At 33.5% G+C, this 22,924-nt stretch overlaps 1 protein-coding gene across 1 annotated transcript in view; it reads left to right on the forward strand.

Annotated features, from left to right (window-relative positions):
- LOC114329137 (peripheral plasma membrane protein CASK-like) overlaps positions 1–22,924 on the forward strand; it is a 642,784-nt gene that overhangs the window by 300,794 nt on the left and 319,066 nt on the right. Inside the window, exon 6 of the mRNA XM_050644747.1 lies at positions 22,277–22,348. Coding sequence (XP_050500704.1) covers positions 22,277–22,348 — 72 coding nt within the window. The remainder of the gene's footprint in view (positions 1–22,276; positions 22,349–22,924) is intronic.

Below are 22,924 nucleotides of genomic sequence, written 5' to 3' on the forward strand. Positions count from 1 at the left end.
ATTTAATGACCTATTATCTACTTCAACTGAGTCTTATTTAGCATAGGCTAATGATCGAACCTTCCGCGAACAACGATAATGACCTATTATCGATTTCAACTGAGTCTTATTTAGCATAGGCTAATGATCGAACCTTCCGCGAACAACGATAATGGTACGCGCCATTCACTTTGTTTATTCTCGGCGCACTGTCCCGAGTTTCGTAAGCTCCTTCTAATCACTTCTTAAAATTAAACAACAATTTGTTGTATACAGGTTGTTCTAAATTTATATGCCCGTGGTTGAGAAAATTGAAAATATTTTATATTAAATTGAATTTTGTTTATAATTTTCAAAATTTAATTTTCATATCAAATAGAAATATAACAATATATTGTTGTGATCTTGATTATTGATATGAGATAATAATTTTATATGTCATTTAATTTAATCAATGCTTTAATAATAATCTAATTAATTTACCAGATCACATATCAATATGTTTTCAATCTCAGGGCTTTTTTATAAAATTAATTACTTACATACGTGGCTTCTAAGTATTTCTTAATGGTTCCTAATCGGGATAGGAAAGAAAAGAGTAAAATAATAACACATATGGGTTACAATTGTAATCAAAATATTGTTTATTTTATTTAAATGGCAATCACTGCTTAATATTTGCTATATCTTATTATTCTTAAACATAACATTTATACATGGGAATCTTATTTCCTTTTGATTTCCAATTGAAAGTTTTTATTAACATTTAACTATTATGATTTATCAGCAACAATTCTATTTAAGTTTGATGAAGCTTTTCTGATATTATTGATTATGTTTTTTCAATTTTAAATGTGGTATTTACTACGAAAAACCCATACATTCATGTCCAAACAAATGAGACTGACCTTTTTCTGGTGCACTGAGAATGTCTTCACACAAGACCCGTTTCCTGCTATCCTTGGCTGCAATCAAAACCTCGTCCTGGCTTCCAGTAATGTTCTCCTCCGAAACTAGCTCGTATAGCTCTCGTTTCCTGCTTCTGTCGTGATGCTGTGTTCTACCTTTTTCGAAACTGCAATCAGCTACCGGGAACTCTTGGCTCAAGGAGGTTCTTTTACTCTCAACTTGGCCTACCTCTCGTTCTACGATAGATACTCCACACTCACGGAACTACACCGGCTTTCTCACTCTCCGTACACTACCGTCTACCGCTCGACTTCACTTCTCGACAGTTCAAAACATTCTGCTCTCTATTTGTCATTCATTCCCCTACTTTCTAAATATCCCTTCCAGATTCACAAATCAAAATTCCACCACCAACTCTCATTCGCAGTATTCCTCAAAACCAATTTTTAAACTTTCTAAATATGCTTAATGGATTTCAGAGAAAATAGTTAATTCCCATTCTAAAATTACTTTCTACTATATACAAATTTTAATGACCTATTCTCTATTTCCACTTAGTCTTATTTAGCATCGGCTAATGATGATAACGAACGACCTTCCGCGAACAACGATAATGACCTATTAACGATTTCACTTGAGTCTTATTTAATCACTTCTTAAAATTAAATATAACAATTTGTTGTATACAGGTTGTTTTAAATTTATATGCCCGTGGTTGAGAAAATTGAAAATATTTTATATTAAAGTGAATTTTGTTTATAATTATCAAATTTTAATTTTTATATCAAATAGAAATATAACAAATCCCCGCCTTGTATTCGATAAAATTTATCTGCATTTTTAAATAAATTTTCTCGAGGCAAAAACCAACTCCCTGTATATTTTCTTACTTTAATCTATGTCTTATACCCTAACTTACTATCTACTTCATGTAATTCTGTCTTTTATTCGTGATATTTGTATACATCGTGAATATTATAAATTCCTCGGATCTTTTCCGAGTTCCTGTGCCTCAACTCATAACTATTTATCCCATTTTCATTATTCACGATATACGGGCCTTCGAAAACAGGCATCAACTTTGCGCAAATGCCCCCAGGAAGATTTGATACTCGTAATGCCCTCACGAGTACTTTTTCACCCTTTTGGAAAGTCACTGGTCTTCTTTTTCTATTTTGTTCCTGTCTTTGGATATATTTTTCGTTGCTTCGCCGTAATCTTCTCTGTACGGTTTCAATCACCTGTTGATATTCTTTTGGCTCTTGGTCTTCCCATGGCCTTATCGGCATTACACCCTTCATGATGTATTCTGGGGTCTCCTTTGTTACTGTGCTCGGAATTGTATTTAGATACCTTTCTATTTCCGCCATTTTCCTGTCCCAGTGGCGATGTTGACCATCTGTTGCAATGCGAAGAAATTTCGTCACTTCCTGTATGAATCGTTCCGAAGGATTACTCTGTGGATGCCTGATGCTGACAAAATTTGTCTCTATTCCTCGTTCTCGAAGTTGTCCTTTGAAACGATCATTTCGGAAATACGTTGCATTGTCCAGTAGAATCTTTTTTGGTGTTCCTACTATGGCTATAAAATTGTCGATTTTTCTTAATATTTCCTCCCCCTTTGTGGTGCGGCAACTATATAATTTTACGTATTTTGAAAACACATCCACCATTACCAGAATATGTTTGTTCCTTTTAGTGGTCATAATTAGATCGCTTAACATATCTATTGCTACAATGTCTAGTTTGTTTCGGGCTTCAATATTTTTGGCAACATTTTCGTTTTTGAAATTCCGACTCTTATATTTTTGACATACATCGCACTTCTGGGTAATTTCCTTTGCAATGCGGTAATCCTGTCGGCTGATGTAATTTTCCCTAAAAACGAGCCAAACTTTTCTGCTACCGATATGCCCATTGTCCTCATGTAATTTCTTTATTATCTTTTCGGCCAATGTCTGTGTCACTAAATATAGTTCCTTTCCGTCTATTCTCTTAAAATATATGTCATTTTCTACTTCCGCTCTTCTTTTCTCTCTTTCCTCTAGGTCTTCTTGGTTTGTCCTTATCTCATTTAACGAATATATCCCTTCTTCTTGTATTAATCTATTTAGTCCCACCTGTAGAGTAATTGTTTCCTTTTTTCCCGTGTCCTCATCCCATGTTAGAGCGTCGGCTATTATGTTGTCTTTTCCTTTTATATATCGGAACTCAAAATCATACTCCTGTAATAATAGAATGCCTCTATGTATTCTATTATTTACTAATCTATTCTTCATGATATGTACTAAAGCTGCATGGTCTGTTTCGATTGTGAATTTTGCTCCCAATAAGTAAAACCTCAATTTGTTTACGCAATATAGTACACTGGCAAACTCCAATTCTGTAACACTATATTTTCTCTCATGTGTTTTAGTCACTCGCGATATAAAACATATCGGCACTTCTTGGTCGTTTTGTATTTGAGACAGAACTCCTGCAAATTTTTGTATGGACGCATCAGTTCGGAGTATAAAAGGTAAATTGTAAATGGGGTGGTATATTTTCGTTCCTTTTGCGAATTCTCGTTTTAATGTTTCGAAAGCTTCCTCCTGTTCTTCTTTCCAATTCCATTTTATTCCTTTTTTAAGCAACTTTATCAGAGGGATTTCCTTTTGGCTCAAATCGGGGATCAGTTTTTTAAAATAATTAATCGTGCCAAGAAAACCTCTCAATGTTTTCAAATTCGTTGGTCTTGGGTATTCATCTATGAGCTTGACTCTGTCTTCGGATAATCTTACTGTTTTGGTGTCCAATTGAAAACCCAAATAAATGACTTCTTTTTGAAAAAATTGACATTTTTCAATGTTTAATTTCAATCCCGCTGTGTCCAATTCTTCCAGAATTATTTCTATGTGTTTCAGATGACTCTGAGTATCTTGTGAAAAAATTAATAAATCATCGATATAATGAACTATGAAATCTTCGTGGCGATTCAAAATGGTATGTAGAGCTCGGACAAGTGCAGCACAAGCACTCTGCAATCCAAACGGCACTACCTTAAACCGGTAGACAATACCATCAATAGAAAAAGCGGTGTAGTTTCTACACTTTTCAGCTAACGGTATCAACCAAAAACTGTGTTTTAAGTCAATTTTCGAAAATATGTGTGACCCGGTGATTCTTCCAAAAATGGCCTCGATGTTTAGAGGTGATTCATATTGTGATACAGTGTGCTGGTTGATATTCCTGGCATCTAAACATAATCTCAATTCTCCACTGCTTTTCTTTACTATCACAATCGGGTTAACATATGGTGAATCACATCTTTCGATGATTTGATCTTCCAACATTTTATTTATTTCTTCTTTCACCTCTTGTCGATACTTGTATGGAATCGGGTAAGTTTTTGATCGAAAATTTCCCAAGTTTTTCACCTCAAATGAATGTTCGTACTTTTTAGCCACTCTGTTTTCCTCATTGATCAAATTTTCGTAGTTTCTTAACATCAACCGCAATTCTTTTTCTTTCCCTTCTCCACATATCAATTTTCTGTCTTTTTTCTCAGATTCTTCACACATGTTTACCGTGCATTCTGCATCCTCGTTTGCATATACCTCCTCTTCAAATACCACTGTTTCAATCATATTCTTTCCACTTTCATTTTTTAGCTTTATTTCTTCTTCTCCTGAGCCCGTCTCTTCTTTTGAGGAATCCCAGGTTTCCTTTGTTTCTGATACTCTCAAATTTTCTTCTTCTGGGCTCAACTCTTCTTTTGAGGAGCCACAGGTTTCATTTTCTTTTATCTTTTTCTGACCTTTTCTCCTTTTTCTTCTTTGTCCTTGCTTCGCTGCCAAATTCATTTCCACTGTTTGTTCTTTACCTGATTCGTCCGTAATTTGTTTCTCATGTTCCTTGTCCTGTTCTTTTTCTTTTTCTTCTGTTAGTTTCATCGTATTATTTTTAAAATCTATCACTACATGTTTTTCTGCCAATTCGTCCACTCCTACTATCATGTCATGTGACATGTTTGGCATTATTACACATTGTAGTGCATACATATTCTTGCCCAGTCGTACCATTACTCGTATGCCTTCATTTATAGTTGCCAATGTCCGTTTGTTTGCGCCCACTAAATTTACCCTAGGTATTTTATAAATTAAATTTGTTAAGTTAACTTCTTCTATTAGTTTTCTGTTGACCAATGTTATTTCAGATCCAGTGTCTATCATAATTTTAATTGGTTTCTCGTTGATAAATCCATCCACAAATTTTAAATTAACTCCATTTTTCTTTTCGTTGTTTCCTGCCAATTTAATAAACTCCTTGGGGTGACAAAAGATTCCTGTTTGATTTTTGGTTTTTAGGGAGCGCCGTCGTGAAAAGACGCCGGTTGCTCATCGTTGTTTATATTTTCGTCATAATGTCTCTCTCCGTCATATTCATCTGTCTGGGTATTATTTACTTCTCTTCTATTTTCTCTTGGTCTGTCGGATCTGTTTCGGTTTTCTCGATATCCCTGTTCATTTTGTCTACCATTATTTCTGTTTTCTTGATTTGAGCGTGTGGTGTTTCTATTCTGGTATTCTCGATTTCTGTCCTCATTCCATTGCCTATTTCTTTGTTCATAATTTCCTCTTCCGTTGTCTCTATTTTCGTTTTCCCTTCTGGGATTAAAATCTCGTCTTGTATAGTCCCTCCTATTTTGATTTCTATCTCTGTAATCTTGTGTTTCTCGGGGCCTGTAATCTTCTCGCGACCTTCTTGATTTTCTTTCTCTTAGACGTGATTCTCTTATTTGTAGGAATTGGCATAAACTATCTATGTCTTTGTAATTTTGCAATGTGATATGGTCTTCCAGCGTTTCCTCGAAATGTCTTGCAATCAGTTCGACTAATTGTTCCGATGAGTAATTATATTGTAAATGTTTTGCATTATTGTAAATTCGCAAAGCATATGTCCTTTCTGATACACCCATCCTATCATTGTATTTCCCATTTTGCAATTCCTTGTTAATTTCCAATTGTTGGACTTTTCCCCAGAAATAATTCAAAAATTTTTGTTCAAATTGTTGCCAATTGCCGAATTCTTCTTCTTTACTATCGAACCATAGGCTTGCTTCATATTTGAGATGGTTTCTGATAGTTTCTTTTGCTGTTTCGAAATTTCCGATGTGCTGTATTTTCTTTTTCAGGCTATTTATGAACGGCACTGGGTGTAATCTTCTTACGTCCCCGCCAAACCTTATCTTCACGTCATCTGTGCTATGTATAACCATTTCTCTTCTTTCTCCGACATTTTGTTGAGTATTGATTTCCGCAATCTTTCTTTCCACTTCTTCTATGTCTGCTTGAATAGCGTTTTGCAACTTGTTTTCCAAACTTTCCATTTCTTTTTTCTGGCAATTCGTTATCTCCTTTATTTTATTTTGGATTTTCATTTCTTGTTCTTTCATCTCGTTTTTCATTGTTGTCAAACATCCTTTTACTTCCTTTTCATACTTTCCTATGCGTTCCTCAATTTTCTTGTTGTTCTCTTCTATTGCTTGTTTTGTTTCCTTCTGATTTTCTTGCATTATTCTTTTTGTTTCATCTATTGCTTGTTTTGTTTCCTCCTGATTTTTATCCATTGTCCTTTTTGCTTCATCCATTGCTTGTTTTGTTTCTCTTTGATTGTCATCCAGCTTTTGTGACTGGAATTGCATCAGTTGTAATAGTTTATCTATTCCTAATAATTCTTGCTGTTCTGATGCCATGATTGTCGTGTCTAAAATATCTTCTTGGTCTGAATGTTCTTTTTGTTTTTTGTTGTCTTTGCTTTGGCTTCTTGTCACAGACATTTGTTTTCAAGAAGTACTGTCCCCGCCAAATATGAAATTTTACTAGTATGTTACCAAGACGACTTTTTTTTACCCAAATATTATCAATTGTCAATAAATATATCAAATGTAAATATCGTAAAAATAAAATATTAAATCAGTTATGTAAAATTTGTACCTAAAGAGATCTAAAATTTTATGTTATCAAATGTAAGTATCTCACTTTTTACCACAGGCATATAAATTTTCAAATACCAGCTTTACTCTTTCTATCCTTCAAATTTGCCACTAGAAATACTTTCAAAATGCTTTCCACGTTGGACGACAGTTGTTGTGATCTTGATTATTGATATGAGATAATAATTTTATATGTCATTTAATTTAATCAATGCTTTAATAATAATCTAATTAATTTACCAGATCACATATCAATATGTTTTCAATCTCAGGGCTTTTTTATAAAATTAATTACTTACATACGTGGCTTCTAAGTATTTCTTAATGGTTCCTAATCGGGATAGGAAAGAAAAGAGTAAAATAATAACACATATGGGTTACAATTGTAATCAAAATATTGTTTATTTTATTTAAATGGCAATCACTGCTTAATATTTGCTATATCTTATTATTCTTAAACATAACATTTATACATGGGAATCTTATTTCCTTTTGATTTCCAATTGAAAGTTTTTATTAACATTTAACTATTATGATTTATCAGCAACAATTCTATTTAAGTTTGATGAAGCTTTTCTGATATTATTGATTATGTTTTTTCAATTTTAAATGTGGTATTTACTACGAAAAACCCATACATTCATGTCCAAACAAATGAGACTGACCTTTTTCTGGTGCACTGAGAATGTCTTCACACAAGACCCGTTTCCTGCTATCCTTGGCTGCAATCAAAACCTCGTCCTGGCTTCCAGTAATGTTCTCCTCCGAAACTAGCTCGTATAGCTCTCGTTTCCTGCTTCTGTCGTGATGCTGTGTTCTACCTTTTTCGAAACTGCAATCAGCTACCGGGAACTCTTGGCTCAAGGAGGTTCTTTTACTCTCAACTTGGCCTACCTCTCGTTCTACGATAGATACTCCACACTCACGGAACTACACCGGCTTTCTCACTCTCCGTACACTACCGTCTACCGCTCGACTTCACTTCTCGACAGTTCAAAACATTCTGCTCTCTATTTGTCATTCATTCCCCTACTTTCTAAATATCCCTTCCAGATTCACAAATCAAAATTCCACCACCAACTCTCATTCGCAGTATTCCTCAAAACCAATTTTTAAACTTTCTAAATATGCTTAATGGATTTCAGAGAAAATAGTTAATTCCCATTCTAAAATTACTTTCTACTATATACAAATTTTAATGACCTATTCTCTATTTCCACTTAGTCTTATTTAGCATCGGCTAATGATGATAACGAACGACCTTCCGCGAACAACGATAATGACCTATTAACGATTTCACTTGAGTCTTATTTAATCACTTCTTAAAATTAAATATAACAATTTGTTGTATACAGGTTGTTTTAAATTTATATGCCCGTGGTTGAGAAAATTGAAAATATTTTATATTAAAGTGAATTTTGTTTATAATTATCAAATTTTAATTTTTATATCAAATAGAAATATAACAATATATATATACACTGGTCCTTAGGTGTCAACGCCCTTCCGGTAGGTATCTATGGGGGAGTGTCACCGAGCCGCAAGCCCTTATCCCTTGCCGTACTGCTCCCTCATAGGCCTATCAGACGCCCGCATATTCCGATGCCACCATGAAATTCATCCGATATTAATTTTGTTCATTTTAACCAAGTATTTATTATCGGTATTTATAATATAATATACCGTGACCAGATATCTCGTAACGCGACAGTTCGTAACCGGACAACTGGTAACTGACAATTCGTAACAGCGACAGTTCGTAACGGCGACAGTTCGTAACTGTACAAATTCGTAACGTCAAAATTGAATTATTCTGTTTATTATTGTTAACGAGGAAACTAACTGTTATTACAGTTATAATTAAAATTATGTTTGTTAATTTGACGAATCAGTACCGGGATAAACATGTTTAACACATTTTATGTTTCGTGTTTCAGAATATATGTATTAAAAGTCTGTAAACACAAACAAATATTTAAATACATACATACAAACTTTTAACAATATTTTTAAAAGTTTATCCCTCTTATTGTTACTTAAATTTGCATATACCTAGAAAAAGGAATAAAGAAGTAATTCGTGAAATATTTAAGCCAACAACCATCTTTAGACATTCCCAATTTTCTACACTTTTTGTAAAGGAAAGATTTTAATTACCTGTTATTATAATAAACCTGGTGATTGGTTATAGCGTTGGGGTATTCAATCAACGGTTATAGTTGATAAGAGGTAAGCTTTTAATAGGTAATTTAATACCTGGTGTAAATACTTTTATTATATTTTGAAACACGGAATATGAAATGCCTTAAAAATGTTTATCCTGGTACTGATTCGTTAAACTGATAAACATAATTTCATTTATAATTGTAATAACATTTAGTTTCCACGTTAACAAAAATAAACAGAATAATTCAATTTGGACGTTACGAATTGTCCATTACGAATTTGTATAGTTACGAACTGTCGCCGTTACGAAGTGTCGCCGTTACGAGTTGTCGCTGTTACAAATTGTCCGTTACCAGTTGACCGGTTACGAACTGTCGCGTTACGAGATGTCATGGAACCATAATATACATAGGTATTATTCATGTATTGGAAATGACCAGGTAAAATTAATCGTCATTTTCAGAAAATTCATGGCGCTAGTTGTCGCAAATTACTTCAAAGTATTTGTTGTTTTGAACTATTTTTGTTTGGATGGAGGTAGTTTACCGGTAATCTTTTAGGAATTTGTTACAACATTAGCATATAGATTGTAGACACAAAGTGTAGAATATGTATATAATTTATGTATTTCTATGTTTATAACATAATGTGTGTACAATAAAATGTTAATATTTTTTTATAAAGTGTGTGCCTACTACTTATTTCATGAGTCCGAATTTATACACTCTGGGCCAAAATTAACGGGCCACCTTAAAAATGGGTCATTTTTCATGTCTTATATCTCCTAAACCTGTTGTCCGATTTAAGTGATTTTTTTAATATGTTATAGCCTTGTTCCTTGACAATATCGTTATAATAATATTGTTGTTAAAGAGGTACATTTTCATTGTATACCGGGTGTACGAATCAAACTGTGTTTCTTTCTTAAAGTTTGCATCACCCTGTGGAATATTCTAGTATTTTTAGAACACTTAAACTAAAACCTAACTATAGCCTCATACTTTCTCAACATTTTGTTGTTTGATTGATTCTCTTATGTTGGATAATAAAAAAGTTAGGTGCTTTAACAACTAGACATGTTTTTTATCAATAGAGGGTGTTTTTAAAAATTTTTGGAAAAGTTTAAGGGGTAATTCTGCATGAAAAAATAATGACAGTTTGCTTTATAAACTTATGTCCGCAAATGCTTCGTTTCCGAGATAGGGGGTGTTGAAATTTTTCTGACAAACTGATGATTTATTTATTGCTTTAAAACCGGTTGAGATACGCAAATGATATTTGGTTGGTTTTATGACGTAGTTATTGCATATTTTTTTATATACAATTAAGAATTTAATATTCACCATTGGCGCGCATACGGGTAATATGAGACATCATATTACCGTTATGCGCGCCAATGGTGAATATTAAATGCTTAATTGTATGCAAAAAATGTGCAATAACTAAGTACTAAAACCCACCAAATTTCATGTGCATGTCTCAATTGGTTTTAAAGCAATAAATAAATCGTCAATTTGTCAGAAAAATTTCAAGACCCCCCATCTCGGAAACGAAGCATTTGCGGACATAAGTTTATAAAGCAAACTGTCATTATTTTTACATGCAGAATTACCCCTTAAACTTTGCCAAATTTTTTTAAAAGCACCCTGTATTGATAAAAAACATGTCTAATTGTTAAAGCACCTAACTTTTTTATTATCCAACATAAGAGAATCAATCAAACAACAAAATGTTGAGAAAGTATGAGGCTATAGTTAGGTTTTAGTTTAAGTGTTCTAAAAATACTAGAATATTCCACAGGGTGATGCAAACTTTAAGAAAAAAACACAGTTTGATTCGTACACCCGGTATACAATGAAATGTACCTCTTTAACAACAATATTATTATAACGATATTGTCAAGGAACAAGGCTATAACATATTAAAAAAATCACTTAAATCGGACAACAGGTTTAGGAGATATAAGACATGAAAAATGACCCATTTTTAAGGTGGCCCGTTAATTTTGGCCCAGAGTGTATTACTTTATATTATTTCGGACGAGTTTCATGGTCATAAATGACGGAATTATTTACCTAATCCGAAGGTTTAACTCAATCGGACGAATTTCATTGCAAGTCCGACCAATTTTATTGCGCCCGTACTATCAGCATTCCAACTAACAGAAACTTGATTAGATTGTTCTTCCGTTGGCATGCGCCCCATTTTCAACCACAATTTCCTTTTGTCAATCTAATTCAAAGTTATTTTAAGAGATTTTCCAAACTGGCATTGTGGACAACCCCATGCTGAGCTATAGGCGGCGATAGGTGTACAGAGAAAGAGAAAATCTCACTGTTCGTTTTTTGTTTTGGAAAAGTTTATGAGCTTATAGATTCCGCCTTTTGTTAAAGAGTTTCATCGGATCGATATCGGACGAATTTATGGAGAATGTGAATGCACGTTTTACGTAACAATATGTATATTAGGAGACCGAAATATTTTCTCGGAATATTCGGCACTGTGTAAGAAATAGCAAGCGACAACATTTTTTATTTTTTGGAGTTCTATTTTTCGTAGTTTACGAGGTAATCAGACGAATTTTATTAGAATGATATAGAGAATGAAAACTAATACACATATTTTAGGAGCGTGGAAAATACCAGGAACCAACGAAGCTAATCAAATTGACCACATCCTCATCTAAAAAGATGTGCAACAGACATAACTAATATCACAAAGTATCGCGGGGCGAAATCTGACTCAGACTAGTTTCTGGTGGGGGGCAAAATGGCGGCAGAAAATTGCGACAGTGGCAAAAGGAACAAATAGACAAATTAAAATTTCGAAAGATTCAAAAACTGAACAAAGAAACAAGAATATCAACCTGCTCTCCTAATAAAACTCGACGAAACCAGAGGGGAAGATACTGCAGAGGATGAATGAAGACATTTAAAACCAATAATAACGGAATCTGCAGAGGAAACTGTCGGAAAAGCCAAAAGTCAAAGAAATGCGGAATGGTATGAAGATGAATGCAGAACTGCAGTAGAGGAAAAAAGGCAAGCTAGGCTTAACCAACTTCAAAAAGAAGCACAAGAAATAGCAAGAAAATTTATTGCGAAAAGAGAGGATACAATCGACTAGAATAGACACAAGAAAAAAAGAGGAGCTTTGAAAAAACATGTACCTACAAAAAATCCTAGAGCATAATAACGGACCTTTGGAAGTGGACTGGTCTAACGTCAACTGACCTATTTCGAGCTGCTGTGAATAGAATAAGATGGGTCAATGTAGTCGCCAACATCTCTAGTAGAAGATAGGTCCGTTTAGAGGAAAAATATAACGACAGACACGAAAGCAGAAAATTCTATAAAAGAATAAAAGAAAGCACATATTCATTTAGACCAAAATTGACGATATGCAAACACAAGGACGGATAACTACTAATAGAGAAGTAAAAAAATATAATGAGATGGAATACTTGGACTAAAATCTAAATGATAACAATTAAAATGAACAAAATGAAACTATATTATTGTAACAATCAAACGAGCGATTCGTTTTTATATACGAATTTATTAATTTATTTATACAAGTTTTCTTTTACAAAATCTAGCTTAAACTAAACCTATTTACAAAATCCGTTCCTATTTATAGCCCAGTCGTTATTTCTCGAAGATTCTGCCCATCTCTAGTTATCAACTTGTCACGCCTACTTGAAGTACGTTCTCGAACACTCTTTACCTCTCCACCGCCGCCTCGAACATTCGATAGCGTCATTCTTACACGTTTCGAGTTGTGACCAAGACCAACTCAGGACATTCGAAAGAAAGATGCCGAGAAAAGTGTATGGCCCGGTGCAAGAGGAAAACGGCACATGGATAATCAGGATAAACCAAGAGCTTAATGTATTGAGTGAAGGGTATGATATTGTAAGATTTGTGAAAAGTCAAAGACTGTCATGGCTAGGGTATGTCGAGAGACAAGAAGATGCAAAAACATCAAAGAAAATATTACAATGGAAGTTGACAGGAAGAAGAAAAAAAGGAAAAGCCAGAACGAGATGGATGACGTAGAAGAGGACCTGAAAACTATAAATATAAGACAATGGAGGAGAAGCAAATCAAAGCAACCAATATAAGCATAGAGGAATGGCATGGTTCACTGATAGTTTCTACAATATACAGGGTGTCCAAAAACTCTACCGACAAACGAAGACAATAGATTCATCGGATAATTTTAATACATTTTTACCCAATTCATCTAGTCCGAAAATGCTTACTAAGGGAGCTAGAGCTCTTTGAAGATGGCGCCTTATAATTAGTTTTTCTTAAATACCTCCTTAAATACCTCATAGAAAGCTTCTATTTAGAAAAACGAAAATTGGTACGCATATTTATCTTCTAGAGATAAATTGATTCCATCTATTGCAAATTTTTAGTACCGGTCATAGGCTTCCGTTTTGGGTAGGGCAACGGTTATTTTATCGCATAACTTTTTTCTCTTTAACTTTTAAGCATTTTTGATACATGATTATTAAATTATAAGGTATTCTAGTACTAAAAGGTACTCTTCATTTAAGTAGAACACACCGTTTTCTAGAAAAATCGATTTGAAAATTTTTCGTTTTTTTAATTTGAAAATAAGTTGAAAAAAATTTTCAAAAAAAAACAGTGTATTTTACCAACTTAAAGTAAGAGTAACTTTTAATACTAGAGTACCTCATAATTTAATAATCTAGAGTCAAAATGCTTAAAAATTAAAGACAGATGAGTTATGCGATAAAATAACCGACCTATCCAAAACGGACACATATGGCCGGTACTAGAAATTTGCAATTAATGAAATCGATTCATTTCTGGAATATAAATAAACGTACCAGTTTTTGTTTTTGTAAATGGTTTTTTTTGAAATTTTTTTTTACAAATTCAAAAAACGAAAACTTTTCAACTCGATTTTTCTAGGAAACGGTGTGTCCTACCGACTTAATACAAGAGTACCTTTTAGTACTAGAATACCTCAAAATTGAATAATACAGTGTCAAAAATGCTTAAAAAATAAAGACACAAAAGTTATGCGATAACATAACCGTTACCCTACCCAAAACGGACGCCTATGACCGGTACTAGAAACTCGCAAATAGAAGGAATGGATTTATCTCTGGAAGATAACTATACGTAACAATTTTTGTTTTTCTAAATAGAAGCGTTCTGGAGGTATTTAAGAAAAACTGATTACAAGATGCCATATTCAAAGAGCTCTAGCTCCCTTAGGAAGCATTTTCGGACTAGACGAATTGGGTTAAAATGTCTTTAAATTATTTGAGGAATCTCCTGTCTTCGTTTGTCGGTAGAGTTTCTGGACACCCTGTATAGCCCACCAAGGCACTAAATCACTAGCCAACAATATGAGCTCGTGATTATAATGCCGGAGCTCTAGATTAGTAACACGAAAAGGTAGGCAATAATTGAAAGCAATAGAGAACCAAAGTCTTGATTTCAGATCAACAGGTGAACAGCATGGTCCACTGATAGTTTCTACAATATGTAGCCCACCAAGGCACTAAACCACTAGCGAACAATATGAGCTGGTGATTATAATGCTGTAGCTCTAGATTAGTAACACCAAAAGGTAGGCACCAAGGAAGGTAAACCAACCGATTGGCCAACCGTCAGAACTGAAATCTTCGTGAATACTGGATACCTTGTTGAATCTCTAAATAATTCCTCTAAAAACCAATGTTGATATAAAGAATACGATGGAACATGTTACAAGGGAGCGATGTGGGGCACAACTCCAAGCCAAGTGTCAAATAGCATACCTCAAGAACTGCCTTCGATAATAATTAGTATAGACCTCTCCTCTGTTAGGCAGCGTTCAAGCGTTCAAGTATTACGTAACGCGATTTTTGAAGATTTTTAACCCCCCCCCCCCACGTAACGTACTCTTATGGGAGATTAACTATTGCGTAACGCAATTTTGGAAGATTTTTGACCCCCCCCCCCAACCTGCGTTGCGTAATACTTGAACGGTCCCTTACGAAGACGACGCACGGCTAAGCTCAAGATGAAGATAGTCTGCAAATATTAGTCTATAGATTTAACATAAGAGCAGAAGAATTCAATATGACAATCTCATCTGAGAAAACTAAAACAATAGACACTGACATATTAACACTTAAACGAAGTCAAGAATTTATAAAGCCAATGTAAGACCAATAACGACACATGCATCAGAAACAAAGACCCGACACAGCCACAACAGAAAGACTACTAGAAACCGCAGATATGAGAGTACTCAGAAGATGACTACTGGAAATGGCAGAGATGAGAGTATATATTGAGAAGTATTACTGGAAATACGCTTATAGATCGAAAGAGGAGTGAAGACAGCATAAAATGTAACGTAGAGTATAGAAATGAATGGACACTAAATAGAAAAAAGGAATGGAACTACATAAGCAGAATAGGTTCAAAATGGCAAGAGATAAATCACCAATTGATAGAAGTATTGGCCGACCGCGCAAAAGATGGAGTGACAGTGACAATTTTCCATACAGGTATCAATCCGCCAATCAACAAGCAGAATTGCGTATAAAGAGGAAGAAGGAGAAGAATAATTTTTAACAATAGTCCAGAAAAATACTTGACGTCAAAAACACGTCAAACTTTTTTTGGTACAAAACATTGATGCACATTGTAGTGCAGTCACTGAAGGTGGATATGAGCTATTACCTCCGATTTCGTTGAACCTCCATCGATTTGCATGAAAATTGGTGAGTGGTTAGAGGATATCTCAAGTAACAAAGGTGACATGGTGCCAACTTGCGCTTTTAGCCCTGGGGATGGATGCTATCCCTTCTAGGGAGTGAAAATTATTTTCTTAAAAATAACCCCATACTTTGATAGAGACACAAATTCTAAGCAAAATTTGTTAGATAAAGTTATTAAAATAACTTAAAACTTTTTGAGTTACTAAAGATCAAAGATTTTAATTTTTCGTGAGAAAAATGCATGTTTTAATCGATTTTTGATAAATAAGTTTTAACAAAAAAGTTGTTATTACCAAAATTGAAGTTAATATAAAACAAAATAAACTCCCTACTAGAAAAACCTTTTAGTGTTAACTTAAAGTGAGTTATAGGTAATTGAATGTATATTTTTTTCGGCGAGTACCCATATCTAAATATTCAAGCTTAAATATCGGGAAAATGATGCATTTTATGACATAAACCCATTAAACATTTGTCAAAGTATTTAAAAATATCTATCCAATGAGCCCACAAACAAGTTGATAGCATTAAAATTTATGCCCCAAAAATTTTTCAAAATTTATCTTTGACTGCGGAAACCGCATATATTTGCGTAATTTCAGTAGTGCACGAGATGTGCGGGAAACGCATATATGCAACAGGGCTAACCGCTTCGCTGCGGTTAGCGATTATTTGCGTATAGACAAAATATAACGTAAACAAAATATAAAATATATAATGTCATCAGATGGTTTCTGAATGAATGGGCGTGAACCGCCCACCTAAAGTGCCTCGAGCGGGATGAGGTTCCCGCAGTCAAAGGGTTACAAATTTTTCCAAAAAATGTTATTGGTTTTTTTTTTAAATAACTCCATTAATTTTTAAGATATCAGGTTCTCCTGAAAACCCTCTGAAAGTTAATTCCAAGGGCTATTAAACCGCGTTGAACTTAATAATAAAACCCCTTTACTTTTTTTTTTTAAATAAAAGGTTAAATAGCCTCGGTTACGTGGTTCTCGCAGCAAAATTTAAACTTTAAACGTTTCTATCTCGGTTTTTTTCTACCCTACAGAAATAGTAAAACTTTTAAAACATTCAATATAGAAAAAACTAAAATTTGATTATGTATAATTTTTTACGTATATTGAGTATTTTGGAGTTATTATCAAAAGAAAATGAAAATTAAGATACTTTTAAAAATTCTGATTTTTTTAAATTATACCTTTTTTTCAAAAATATGCATTCTAAACTGGTCAAAACTATTGAAATCATTACTTATGCTAATATAAAGAAATTATAGTGAGGATTTCTATAAATATTAATTTTTGTGGAAATGGCGTATGTTTTATTTTTCACTTTTTCCTAAATAATTCAAAAGGGTTCTCTTATTTTTATCATAACTTGCGTAATTTTATGCTATTAACTTCTTCTGGAGCTGACTTGATAGGTATTCCGTAGTAATTTGACAAGTGTTTGGAATGTATATTTTATAAAATGCATAGTTTTCTTGTTATATAATATTAAATACTTAGATTTGAGTACTCGTCGAAAAAAATATACATTATATTACCCATAACTCACTTTAAATTAACATTAGTTTAGTTGTTCAAGTGAGGAGTGTATCAAATTTATTATTATCTTCAATTTTGGTAATAATAACTTTTTTGTAAAAGCTTTTAATTTTTGAGTTATACGTGAAAAACAGCTTTAAAACATGCATTTTTTACGAAAAAAATAAAATCTTTGATCTTTTATAACTCAAAAAGTAATGATTTATGTTAATAACTTTATATAACAAATTTTGCTTATAATAAATTGCTCTATCGATTAGTGGTATTATTTTTAACAGAAATAAATTTCATCCCCGGGAAGGGGTGGCATTCACCCCCAGGGTAAAAGCGCAAGATGGAATCATGTCACCTTTGTTCTTTGAGGTATTCCCTAACTACTCACCAATTTTCATGAAAATCGATTAAGGTTCTACGAAATCGGAGGTGAAAACCTTCAGTTACTGCACTATTAAAGGGGATAGTGATGAAACATGTAGACATATTCTTATTCACATCTTGTCGTGTCTCCGTCTCGTTCGTTTTTAATCACATATTCCAAACTCGTAGATAATATCCTTAAACAATTCTCTAATCCAGTTTGCGTAACTCGGCGACCCTCCACTCCGTCGCAAACTTACGAGTTGCCCAGGGTGCGTTCGTAGATTCACTTATGAGTTGTCTAGCGACCTCGCCACCACAATCCAATTTAGCCAAACAGAAATATAACCTACAGCTAAACGACGCTTAAATATGTTACACAGCAGCTTTGAGTCAACTTTGAACCGAACTACCCTTACGTTTTAGAAATTCGCATAAAATTAGACACCCTCCGGTAGTGTTAACCAAATATGGCATGTCGCAATGGTTTAGTGCTTTTGTCAGTGGATGTTGCTCTTTTTGTTTTATTTTTTCATGTCGGTTGTTGCTCTTTTTGTTTCATTTTAAATAACTTCTTCTTTTTTAGGTTCCTTCCGCTATCGGAGGTTGGAAATCATCATCGCTATTTTAATTTCATTGGCCGCACTTCTGAATAATTCTAATGAGCTGCAACCGAACCACTCTCTCAAACTTAGCCAGGATATTTTGCGTCGTCCTGGGTTTCTCTTCCCTTGTATCTTCGCTTGCATAATTAACCTAAGTAATACGTACTTCTCGCCCCTCATTATATGACCCAGATATTGGATCTTTCTAATTTTCACAGTTTTTATGACTTCACATTCTTTCTTCATTCTTTGTAACACCTCTATATTAGTTACTTTTTCAGTCCACGATATTCTGTGGATTCTTCTGTAGCACCACATCTCAAAGGAGTTTAATTTTTTGATTTTAGACTGTTTTATTGTCCACGCTTCCATGCCGTATAATAAAGTAGAAAAAACGTAACAACGTAGCATTCTTGTGCGGATCTCTAGATTAAGGTTACGGTTGCAAAGTAAGTTCTTCAATTTTATGAACGTGTTACTTGCCATTTCTATTCTAGATCTGATTTCTTTTGTTTGATCTCCATCTTCGGTTAGCCACGTTCCTAAATATTTATATGTTGTTACTCTTTCGATCGTTGTATTATTGATGATCAGGTTATCTACATTTTGCGGTTTTTTTGAGAATATCATTGATTTCGTTTTCTTGAGATTCATTTGCAGTCCGTACCTTTCACATGCATTGTATTGTATACATGTTGTATTATATACTGTGAATCTTCCATGTCACTTGCAAATATGACCGTATCGTCCGCATATCTAATATTATTAATGCTATTTCCGTTGACCAAAATACCTTCCACAATATCCAATAAAGCTTCTTGAAATATCACTTCACTGTAGACGTTGAATAAGAGTGGTGAAAGTATGCACCCTTGTCGAACTCATCTAAGTATACTAGTATACTTACTTCCTCTGTCAGTTCTCCTTCGACTCTTACTCTTGCTTTCTGATTTTGATACAGATTCGATATAATTTATAGATCTCTACTATCTATGTTTTTGGTCTTAAGAATACTTAAAAGCTTTTCATGTTTAACTCTGTCAAAAGCTTTTTTAAAACCTATGAAGCAAGCATATATGTCCTGATTCATATCCAGACATCGTTGAATAACTTAGCAGATGGTTATTAGGTAACTAGGATCGAAATATCACGTAAGGCTTTTATGACCTGGAAATCAATTTTATGTAACAGAAACCTGTCGATGAATATTCTCAAGAAGGTCCTGAAATGTTATGTATGGTCTATCCTATTGTATAGTTGTGAAACATGGACGTTAAAAACCACAATGCTAGACAAATTAGAAGCATTCGAATTGTGGTGCTATCGACAAATCATAAACATATCGTGGTTTTGGGTGGGTCCATCTTCATTGGAAGAGGTTCACACTTCCAATGAAGATGTACTTCTTAAAGAGGAGAAAAACAGAGTATTTCGGCCATATAATTAGAGGACCTAAATACCATCTACTTTGCCTTATAATGAAAGGAAAAGTGGAGGAAAGAGATGGGTTGGTCGAAAGAAACTTTCATGGCTGCGTAATATTGGACAATGGTGCAGTATTGAACAAAGTAGAAGAATTATTTCGCGCAGCAGCCGATAGAGAAAAGTTTCAGGAAATTGTAAACATGATGACGGCCAACTTCTGGATACGGACACGTCACCTACAGAAGAAGAAGCTTTTTTTTATACCTATATAAGTATTAGGATGTTCGTTACATTGGAAACAAAACAAACTAATCTTTATACTAATGAAGGTATAACTTTATCTGCTCTAGTAATACTAAAAATTTTTCTTCTTCGTTAAAGGATTTGGCATTTTTGCCTCTTCTGACCATTGCATGAATCGTTCTGTTCATTGTATCATCTTCTTTTAGTCTTCAATATTCTGTGAATTGTTCCCTATATATACTAAAGGAAAAGCGGGTGTTCATTCCTGAATTTCCTGTTGGACATCAAACACTTGTGACGACCTATCTGATTGGATCTACTCACAGGATTTTGCTTGTAGGTTGCTGATTTGTTTCGTCTCTTGTGGGAATGAAATTATACCTACATTGCACTTTTCTTTATAGACCAGACACGATCTGTCAAAACACAGACCATAATGGACACTTTACATAGGGAGTCTACTTTCTTGCTGGAATCACTTCACAAAATTTTTGTTTTTTGCGTCTATATTTTCGCCTCTCACTCCAGAGATAATGCTCGTAAATAAAGATTATAGAAGAAAAAATTTTCGTTCTTCAATTTTACAAAATAATTGACTAGCTAGAAATTAAAAATGTACCTAATGTTTTTGCTTTAAAAAATAGCAATAATTGGGAGAAAGTGCAAAAAATGGATTTTTTCTTTAAAATTGTTTTGACCCCTTAATATTAGATACATATAGGCTTAGTGTTTCGCTTAGAAAACCATTATAATATGACTGAAATGTGTACTAAATTTCGTTAGGATTGGTTAATAGTTTTTGCATAATAATTTTGCAATCCAGAGTCAGCAAAAAAATTGCAAATTTTCAAAATTATGCTAGACCAAAATAAGCTCTTGAAATGGTCGAAATTTTTTTACATATAAAGAAAGGCTCAAACTTTCAAACGAACTTTCAAATGCACTCAAATGCACACAAAAAAAAATTCAAATTCAAATCGGTCCACTAGGAGAGCCTAAGGCATTTTTTAAAGTTATGGTGATGGGGGATAGGAAACTTTTTCCTTCTATAATTTTTTGTTGTTAGATATCTCTCTAGTTATAGGCGAAAATATGAGTGCAAAAAGCAAAAATTTTCTATTAGGTATTTTTTCAGATTTTGTTAAATAAAAAAATAAGCACAATAGACTAAGAGCCGCGATAGTTGAAATTTGCTATCATTTTAGGCACGATAAGAGTCTATAACTTAAATAGTAGAACCTAAAAGAAAACGAATAAACATTGTGCTGTCACTTTTAAGTGGCACATGCGTCGACAGTGGCGCATCAAACTTTCCACTTATGGACGGGATAAATAAATTAAAAGGTACCCTAGCTCACTCCCAGAATTCAATTTCTTTCCTTTTTAAGTTCCATGTGATTCCTACTCAGCGTAAGTTTGACCCACCACCCCTTCCCCCTTCCCCCACCATCAAAAACTTCATTTTTTGTTTTTATTTTTTTTTATGATTCAATGATGTTTTTTATAGGTTATATGTAAATTGAAGTAACAGTCCTTTAGAACATTTAAAAATGGAGAAACACGTTCAAACCCCCAAAAACCCCATAACAAACGTTTTTTTTGGACTTTTGAAGTTGAGGAACCTTTAGCAAAAATCTGAAAAAAATTATAAACATAGTGTTCGATAAAATACACAAAATAGAAAAAAAAATTAGACCTCCAGCTCCCTCCAAAAAAAAGTTATAGAATTTTTTCCAAAAATAAAATTTTTTTTGAGGTTATGTTGATGATTTTTGCGAGGAAGTGAGGGTGATCTTTTTGAGGAACCGGAAGTCTAGTCTGAATGTCAAGAAGGCCTTTGAAAACAAGATATTCGGATATCTGACAATTTCCAGGGGTAGCAATAATTTCATTTAAAATAATACAAATTTATAAAATTATAGGTAGATGTTTAACAACCATAGTTGAAGTAAATTAAAAGTTTTGAGAAAGAACTGATACAGAACAAAGCACTTCAAGGGAACAAAGAAGGCTCTTATAATTTGAAACGAATATTACTCAGGTTTTGTTAAAAACAAACAACGATGAAACAGTTATGACAATGTACCTAATACATTTTTAAGATTTTTGTTACAGTTAATACTTTGAAAACCCAATTTATTTATGAAATATTATACGAATATAATTCAGGTTCTGTTGTATACAGCAACACCCCGTATGAATTGTAATACATAGTATAATAACATAATCTCGTTACTGGTTTAGCAATGACAATGCTTTTATTCGCTTATTATATATGAACGTTTGATATTTTTGTGTATTTTGTGGCCTGCAGAATGTCTTGTGTCAGAATATCGAAACAACCTCAGTCCTCTGGGTCGGCTGTATCTAAAATCTGACAACGCTGGTAAGATAAATTCGTTGCCTTGCCAGTCAGAGAGCTTTATGCATATTTTACACATCGCGTAGAACAGTGTGGTATTGCCAATATCTTTTCGTTCTCGAGCAAACCGCCTTGGTCTTGCTGCTAAAATTGTCGGTCTCAGAATTCAGTATTACATACGTGCAAGATGCAGTATATGTGGGTAACTTTATGTCATTCGTACATTATATATCTGACAATAAAGAAGCTTCATTGCTCTATTACGTCATCATAATTGAGTAAATCACAAGGATAAATTAATAATCAAGTAAAATATCTATTTAATTTATACACTATTTTATTTATTGTATTTTGTAGCAAAGTAGGTACCTACACTCAAAAAAATTTAGTTCGTAATATTGATTAACAGTGATTACTGAATACTATTTCGTTGTCACAACAATTTAATTTGTTGTTTCAACGAACTTTTAGACATTGACGAATGTATTTGGTTATTGTCACAATGATTGAATAATAATTGTGAGAATAACTAAAATACATTAATCAATAACACTCAATTTATTCAGCCAATAACTTAGTTTCGTATATTTAATAAATACT

Source organism: Diabrotica virgifera, chromosome 2, assembly GCF_917563875.1.
Source record: "Diabrotica virgifera virgifera chromosome 2, PGI_DIABVI_V3a".
Classification (NCBI taxonomy): Eukaryota; Metazoa; Arthropoda; class Insecta; order Coleoptera; family Chrysomelidae; genus Diabrotica; species Diabrotica virgifera.